The sequence below is a fragment of the Bos taurus genome, unplaced genomic scaffold (assembly GCF_002263795.3).
Source record: "Bos taurus isolate L1 Dominette 01449 registration number 42190680 breed Hereford unplaced genomic scaffold, ARS-UCD2.0 Leftover_ScbfJmS_1821, whole genome shotgun sequence".
Taxonomy (NCBI): domain Eukaryota; kingdom Metazoa; phylum Chordata; class Mammalia; order Artiodactyla; family Bovidae; genus Bos; species Bos taurus.
This window is the reverse complement of record NW_020190921.1, coordinates 8,331-17,184: the sequence shown is the minus strand read 5'-3', so window position 1 is coordinate 17,184 and position 8,854 is coordinate 8,331. Positions and strand designations below refer to the sequence as shown.

Genomic DNA, 8,854 nt, shown 5'->3' with positions numbered 1-8,854 from the left:
CACCCTGTGAATGAAGTCAACACGAAGGGGCAGTGATCCGCCGAGCATCGTACGGAAAAACCCCAGGTACCAAATACAGTTCGCCAAGTGGCCTCTCACCCAGTGAACACCTCCAGAGGCTAGCGGAGTTCCATGCCTCAACCCAAGACCAGGCCTGACTCTCCTGTCCCAAGTCTGCAGGGACCCTGCGATCGGAGTCTGAAATCACAGGAACCCTGAGGTTCCTGCCTGAACTGGAGATGAGTTGAGCCGTAGAGGGTGCGTCCCTGCCGCTTTAGCGCGTAGACTACGTCCATGGCAGTGACCGTCTTGTGCTTGGCGTGCTCTGTGTAGGTGACCGCGTCCCGAATAACATTCTCCAGAAACACCTTCAACACGCCTCGGGTCTCCTCGTAAATGAGGCCGGAAATGCGTTTGACTCCCCCACGCCGAGCAAGGCGCCGAATGGCGGGCTTGGTGATGCCTTGGATGTTATCTCTCAAGACTTTGCGGTGGCGCTTGGCACCACCCTTGCCTAAGCCTTTGCCGCCTTTTCCTCTTCCAGACATGACTGAGCTGGTCAGAAAACCTCTGATACAGAAAGGGCTGCTTTCCCCCAGATATACAAGAGCAGCGGACCTGACTGAAAACCGAAAGCGCGCGGGCGGGAAGAGGTCCCAATTGTCCCGCCAACTCGACTGTCCGTCATTTCTGCGGTTTCCGTATCCTCCTCCACCGTCTTCCACTGAACCAAACCCAATGGTGTCCCGAGAGGCCCCGCCCACCTCCAGTTTACCTGACTTCTCAGAGCCACCATGAGACGCCCCCAGAGGTCACCAGCACTAGTCCAGGGAACCCAGGGTTTCCTGCCTCAACCGGAAAAAGTCCTCGAGAGACCTTCTTCAACACGTCTCGAGGCCAGATTCCCCTACCATGACTCAAGAGCAATGACGCGCTCCCCCTCGCCACTAGCATGGAGACCCGACTTCCCTGGCGCCCCACCAGAGGCTCACTGACCTCGCCGTTGTACCTCATGAGAAACTGCACACTGGGGCCTCCGCTCGAGAAAAACCACGGGACTCCCCCGTCATCGCGAGATGAGGGCCTTCGTCTCCTGCATGGCCTAGAGGCCAATCTCGCGACCTCTCTCCAAACGCCTCAGGAGGCTTGACTCCCTTTAGTCCACCCAGTGAGCTCCAAGAGATACCCGTCGCGACTCGAGAGCAGAGCGGAGTTCTTTGCTTCCACTCGAGATGAATGCCTGTCTCCCCGGGTGCGTCTGGAATGCAACCCCGAGATCCCGGTCGCCCATGGAGAGGAACACTGGCTTCTGGACACAAGCCTAGATGAGGTCTATTGGCCCTGCAGTCACTCGAGAGCAATCCCCAGCTTTCCTTCGCAACTCGCATGGAAGATTGGACGTCCCTGGGCCAACACAAGAGGCATCCTGAATTCCCCGTCGTAACTCGAGAATCCCGCCGCAACTCGAGAAAAACCACGTGGTTCCCCCGTCATCGAAAGATGAAGCCCTTTCCCGCTACAGCGTCTCAGCAGAAGTCCCACGTTAAGAGTTGGAGGTCCATACGGTACTTGGCACCCTTGATGCGACCCACAAAGTTCCGGGACATACCGGTCTCCCTCGAGAGGAACACCGAGGTTTTCCAGCACCACTTCCTCCGAGCCGCTTCTACCCTCCTGATCTCGATAGGAGGGTCGACTCCTCTGCTTTGTCTGCAATGGGTTGCCGACCATCCGGTCGCACCTCAGGATGAGGCCGGTCTCACGACGAAATTCCAGACGTGGCCTCGTGGGTGGTTCCACATTCCGAAGGACCGCGATTTCCCGGTCCCCTCTTGATATGAACCCGATGCCCGGACACCACTTCGAACTCCACCCTGTGAATGAAGTCAACACGAAGGGGCAGTGACTCACCCGAGCATCTTCCGGAAAAACTCCCAGGTTCCATATACAGCTCGACAAGTGGCGTCTCACCCCCTGAACACCTCGAGAGGCTAGGGAAGTTCCATGCCTCAACCCAAGACCAGGCCTGACTCTCCTGTCCCAAGTCTGCAGGGACCCTGCGTTCGGAGTCTGAAATCACAGGAACCCTGAGGTTCCTGCCTCACCTGGAGATGAGGCCCTCTTCCAATGCACAAACCCCAATGGAGTCCCGAGAGGCCCCTCCCACCTCCAGAGTTTCCCTGACTTCTCAGAAGCACCGTGAGAAGCTCCCTGAAGTCACCTGCACAAGTCGAGGGAACCGAGGGTTTCCTGCCGCCACCCGAGAAAGACCTCGAGAGTCCTTCTTCAACGCGTCTCGAGGCCCGATTCCCCTACCATGACTCGAGAGCAATGACCCGCACCCCCTCGCCACTCGCATGGAGACCCGACTTCCCTGGTGCCCCACGATAGGCTCACTGAGCTTGGCGTCGTACCTCGTGAGAAGCCCCACACTGGGGCCACCGCTCGAGAAAAACCCCGAAAGTCCCCCGTCATCCCGAGATGAGGGCCTTCGTTTCCCCCATGTCCTAGAGCGCAATCCCGATTCCACTTTCCAAACTCCACAGGAGGAATGGCTCCTTTTAGACCACTCTGTGGGCTCCAACAAATACCCGTCACTGCTCCAGAGGAGAATGGAGGACTTTGCTTCCACTCGCGAACAGGCATGACTCCCTGGGTCAGTCTGGAATGCAACCTCGAGATCTGTGTCGCCCCTGGAGAGGAACACTGGCTTCTGGACACAAGCCTAGATGAGGTCTATTTGCCCTGCAGTCACTCGAGAGCAATCCCCAGCTTTCCTTCGCAACTCGAATGGAAGATTGGACTTCCCTGGGCCAACACAAGAGGCATCCTGAATTCGCCGCGGTAACTCGAGAATCCCGCCGCAACTCGAGAAAAACCACGTGGTTCCCCCGTCATTGCAAGATGAATCCCTTTCCCGCTACAGCGTCTCAGGACAAGTCCCACGTTAAGAAATGGAGGTCGAAAAGGTACTTGGCACGCTTGATGCGACCCACAAAGTTCCGGGACATACCGGTCTCCCTCGAGAGGAACACCGAGGTTTTCCGGCACCACTTCCTCTGAGCCCCTTCTACCCTCTTGATCTCGACAGGAGGGTCGACTCCTCTGCTTTGTCTGGAAGGGGTTGCCGACCTTCCGGTTGCACCTCAGGATGAGGCCGGTCTCACGACGAAATTCACAGACGTGGCCTCGTGGGTAGTTCCACATTCCGAAGGACTGTGATTTCCCGGTCCCCTCTTGATATGAACCCGATGCCCGCACACCTCTTCGAACTCCACCCTGTGAATGAAGTCAACACGAAGGGGCAGTGACTCGCCCATGCATCGTCCAGAAAAAACCCCAGGTTCCAAATACAGCTCGACAACTGGCCTTTCACCACGTGAACACCTCCAGAGGCAAGCGGAGTTCCATGCCTCAACCCAAGACGAGGCCTGACTCTCCTGTCCCCAGTCTGCAGGGACCCTGCCATCGGAGTCTGAAATCAGAGGAACCCTGAGGTTCCTGCCTCAACTGGAGATGAGGCCCTCTTGCAATGCACCAAACCCAGTAGAGTCCCGAGAGGCCCCTCCCACCTCCAGTTTCCCTGACTTCTCAGAGCCACCATGAGCAGCCTCCTGAGGTCACCTGCACAAGTCGAAGGAACCCATGCTTCCCTGCCTCAACCCGAGCAAGACCTCGAGAGACCTTCTTCAACACGTCTCAAGGCCAGATTCCCTCACCATGACTCAAGAGCAATGACGAGCTCCCCCTCGCCACTCGCATGGAGATCCGACTTCCCTGGCGCCCCACCAGAGGCTCACTGACCTCGCCATCGTACCTCGTGAGAAACCGCACACTGGGGCCGCCGCTCGAGAAAAACCCGGATACTCGCCCGTCATCGCGAGACGAGGGCCTTCGTCTCCTGCATGGCCTACAGACCAATCTCGTGACCTCTCGCCAAACGCCTCAGGAGGCTTGACTCCCTTTAGTCCACTCAGTGAGATCCAAGAGATACCCGTCGGACCTCGAGAGGCAGATCGGGGTTCATTGCTTCCACTTCGAGATGAATGCCTGTCTCCCCCGGGTGGGTCCTGGAATGCAACCCCGAGATCCCTGTCGACCCTGGAAAGGAAACGTTGACTTCTGGACACAAAGCCTAGAATGAGGTCTATTTGCCCCTGGCCAGTCACTCGAGAGCATCCCAGCTTTCCTTCGCCAATCTCGAATGAAGATTGGACTTCCCCTGGGCCAACACAAGAGGCATCCTGAATTCCCGTGGTAACTCGAGAATCCCGCCGCCAATCTCGAGAAAAACCACGTGGTTCCCCAGTCATCGCAAGATGAAACCCTTTCCCGCTACAGCATCTCAGGAGAAGTCCCACGTTAAGAATTGAGGTCCATACGGTACTTTGGCACCCTTGATGCGACCCACAAAGTTCCCCAACATACCGGTCTCCTGGAATGGAGCACCGAGGTTTTCCGGCACCACTTCCTCTGAGCCCCTTCTACCCTCCTGCTCTGGACAGGAGGGTCGACAAAAATCCCCTGATTTGTCTGGAAGGGGTGGCTGACCTTCCGGTCGCTCCTCAGGATAAGGCCGTGCCGTCTCACGATCAAATTCCAGACGCGGCCTCGTGGGTGGTTCCACATTCCGAAGGACCCGATTTCCAGGTCCCGTATTGTTTAAGAACCCGATGCCCGGACACCTCTTCGAACTCCCACCCTGTGAATGAAGTCAACATGAAGGGGCAGTGACTCCCCCGTAGCATCGTCCGAAAAAAACCCCTGGTTTTCAAATACAACTCGACAAGTGGCCTCTTCACCCCGTGAACACCTGGAGAGGCAAGCCGGAAATCCATGCCTCACCGAGGACGAGGCTTGACTCTCCTGTCCCAAGTCTGCAGGGACCTTGTGTTCGGAGTTGAAATCAGAGGAAGCCTGAGGTTCCTGCCTCAACTGGAGATGAGGCCCTCTTCCAATGCACCAACCCCAGTGGAGTCCTGAGATGCCCTCCCACCTCCACAGTTTCCCTGACTTCTCAGAGGCACCATGAAAGCTCCTGAGGTCACCGCACAAGTCGAGGGAACGAGGGTTTCCTGCCGCCACCCGAGAAAGACCTCGAGAGACTTTCTTCACAATATCTCAAGGCCAGTTTCCCTATCATGACTCAAGTGCAATGACGCGATCCCCCTCGCCACTTGCTGGAGACCCGACTTCTCTGGTGCCCCACGAGAGGCTCACTGAGCTTGGCGTGGTACCTCGTGAGAAACCCCACACTGCGGCTGCCGCTCGAGAAAAACCCGAGACTCCTCCGTCATCCCGAATAGGGCATTCCTTTTCCCCCATGCCTAGAGCGCAATCCCGATTCCTCTCTCCAAACTCCACAGGAGGGGTGGCTACGTTTAGGCCACTCTGTGTGCTCCAACAAATACCCGTCACTACTACAGAGAGAATGGAGGTCCTTTGCTTACACTCGCGACAGCATGACTCCCGGGTCCAGTCTGGAATGCACCTCGAGATCTGTGTCACCCCTGGAGAGGAACACTGGCTTCTGGACACAAGCCCAGATGAGGTCTATTTGCCCTGCAGTCATCCGAGAGCAATCCCCAGCTTTCCTTCGCAACTCGAATGGAAGATTGGACTTTCCCTGGGCCAACACAAGAGGCATCCTGAATTCGCCGCGGTAACTCGAGAATCCCGCCGCAACTCGAGAAAAACCATCGTGGTTCCCCCGTCATTGCAAGATGAATCCCTTTCCCGCTACAGCGTCTCAGGACAAGTCCCACGTTTAAGAATTGGGTCCAAACGGTACTTGGGCATCCTTGATGCAACCCACAAGTTCCCCGACATACTGGTTTCCCTCGAGACGAACACGAGGTTTTCTGGCACCACTTACTCTGAGCCCCTTCTACCCTCCTGATCTCCACAGGAGGGTCGACTGCCCTTCTTTGTCTGGAAGGGGTTCCGACCTCCGGTCGCAACTCAGGATGAGGCCGGTCTCACGACGAAAATTCCAGACGTGGCCTCGTGGGTGGTTCCACATTCCGAAGGACCCCGATTTCCAGGTCCCCTCTTGATAAGAACCCGATGCCCGGACACCTCTTCGAACTCCACCCTGTGAATGAAGTCAACACGAAGGGGCAGTGACTCCCCGTGCATCATCCGGAAAAACCCCAGGTTCCAAATACAACTCGACAAGTGTCCTCCAGCCGCCGTGAACACCTCCAGAGGCTAGCGGTAGTTCCGTGCCTCAACCCAAGACCAGGCCTGACTCTCCTGTCCCAAGTCTGCAGGGACCCTGTGTTCGGAGTCTGAATCACAGGAACCCTGAGGTTCCTGCCTCACCTGGAGATGAGGCCCTCTTCCAATGCACCAAACCCCAGTGGAGTCCCGAGAGGCCCTCCCACCTCCACAGGTTCCCTGACTTCTCAGAGGCACCATGAGAAACTCCCTGAGGTCACATGCACAAGTCGAGGGAACGAGGGTTTCCTGCCTCAACCCGAGAAAGATGGAGAGAACTTCTTCAACGCGTCTCGAGGCCCAATTCCCCTACCATGACTCGGAGCAATGACGCGCTCCCCCTCGCCACTCGCATGGAGACCCGACTTCCCTGGCGCCCCACCAGAGGCTCACTGACCTCGCCATCGTACCTCGTGAGAAACCACACACTGGGCCGCCGCTCGAGAAGAACCCCACGACTCCCCCGTCATCCCGAGATGAGGGCCTTCGTTTCCCCCATGGCCTAGAGACGCAATCCCGATTCCTCTCCAAACTGCCTCAGGAGGCTTGACTCCTTTATTCCACTCAGTGAGCTCCAAGAGATACCCGTTCGCGACTCGAGAGTAGAAGAGGGGTTCTATGCTTCCACTCGAGTGAATGCCTGTTCCCGGGTGCCTCTGCGAATGCAACCCGAGATCCCTGTCGACCCTAGAGAGGAACATTGGCTTCTGGAAACAAGCCTAGATGAGGTCTATTGGCCCTGCAGTCACTCGAGAGCAATCCCCAGCTTTCCTTCGCAACTCCCAATGGACGATTGGACATTCCTGGGGCCAACACAAGAGGCATCCTGAATTCCCCGTCGTAACTCGAGAATTCCCACCGCGAACTCGAGAAAAACCACGTGGTTCCCCCGTCATCGCAAGACGAAGCCCTTTCCCGCTACAGCGTCTCAGGGAAGTCCCACGTTAAGAATTGGAGGTCGAAACGGTACTTGGCACCCTTGATGCGACCCACAAAGTTCCCAACATACCGGTCTCCCCGGAGAGGAGCACCGAGGTTTTCCGGCACCACTTCCTCTGAGCCCTTCTACCCTCTGATCTGGACAGGAGGGTCGACTCCCCTGCTTGTCTGGAAGGGGTTGCCGACCTTCGGTGCACCTAGGATGAGGCTGGTCTCACGACGAAATTCCAGACGTGGCCTCGTGGGTGGTTCCACATTCCGAAGGACTGTATTTCCCGGTCCCCTCTTGATATGAACCCGATGCCCGACACCTCTTCGAACTCCACCCTGTGAATGAAGTCAACACGAAGGGGCAGTGACTCCCCGAGCATCGTCCGGAAAAACCCCAGGTTCCAATACAGCTCGACAAGTGGTTCTCACCACCGTGAACACCTCGAGAGGCAGCGGAAGTTCCATGCCTCAACCCAAGACGAGGCCTGACTCTCCTGTCCCAGTCTGCAGGGACCCTGCCGATCGGGAGTCTGAAATCAGAGGAACCGCTGAGGTTCCTGCCTCAACCTGGAGATGAGGCCCTCTTCCAATGACCAAACCCCAATGAGTCCCGAGAGGCCCCTCCACCTCCAGAGTTTCCCTGACTTCTCAGAGCACCGTGAGAAGCTCCCTGTAAGTCACCTGCCCCACAAGTCGAGGGAACCGAGGCGTTTCCTGCCCGCCACCCGAGAAAGACCTCGAGAGTCCTTGCTTCAACACGTCTCAAGGCCAGATTCCCCTACCATGACCTCGAGAGCAATGACGCGCCCCCCTCGCCACTCGCATGGAGACCGACTTCCCTGGGCCCCACCAGAGGCTCACTGACTTGCGTCGTACCTCGTGAGAAGCCGCACACTGGGGCGCCTGCTCGAGAAAAACCCGAATGCCCCGTCATCCGAGATGAGGGCCTTCGTCTCCTGCATGTCCTAAGACCAATCCGGACCTCTCTCCAAACTCCACAGGAGGCTTGGCTCCTTTTAGACCACTCAGTGAGCTCCAAGAAATACCCGTCGCTGCTCGAGAGGAGATGGGGTCTTTGCTTCCACTCGGATGAATGCCTGTCTCCCTGGTCAGTCTGGAATGCAACCCGAGATCTGTGTCGCCCCTGGAAAGGAACCTGGCTTCTGGACACAAGCCTAGATGAGGTCTATTTGCCCTGCAGTCACTCGAGAGCAATCCCCAGCTTTCCTTCGCAACTCGAATGGAAGATTGGACTTCCCTGGGCCAACACAAGAGGCATCCTGAATTCCCGCGGTAACTCGAGAATCCCGCCGCAACTCGAGAAAAACCACGTGGTTCCCCCGTCATGCAAGATGAATCCCTTTCCCGCTACAGCGTCTCAGGAAAGTCCCACGTTAAGAATGGAGGTCAAAAGGTACTTGGACCTTGATGCGACCCACAAAGTTCCCGACATACCGGTCTCCCCGAGAGGAACACCGAGGTTTTCCGGCACCACTTCCTCTGAGCCCCTTCTACCCTCCTGATCTCGACAGGAGGGTCGACTCCCTGCTTTGTCTGGAAGGGGTTGCCGACCTTTCCGGTGCCACCTCAGATGAGGCCGGTCTCACGACGAAATTCCAGACGTGGCCTCGTGGGTGGTTCCACATTCCGAAGGACCCGATTTCCAGGTCCCCTCTTGATATGAACCCGATGCCCACACCTCTTC

At 57.1% G+C, this 8,854-nt stretch overlaps 1 protein-coding gene across 1 annotated transcript; it reads right to left on the bottom strand.

Moving 5' to 3' along the window:
- Positions 1–104: 104 nt before the first annotated feature.
- On the bottom strand, positions 105–592 carry LOC132344755 (histone H4-like). Its single transcript, XM_059884428.1, has one exon. It carries the CDS (start codon positions 546–548, stop codon positions 138–140), a length of 411 nt encoding a protein of 136 aa, XP_059740411.1. The 5' UTR covers positions 549–592; the 3' UTR covers positions 105–137.
- Positions 593–8,854: the final 8,262 nt, after the last annotated feature.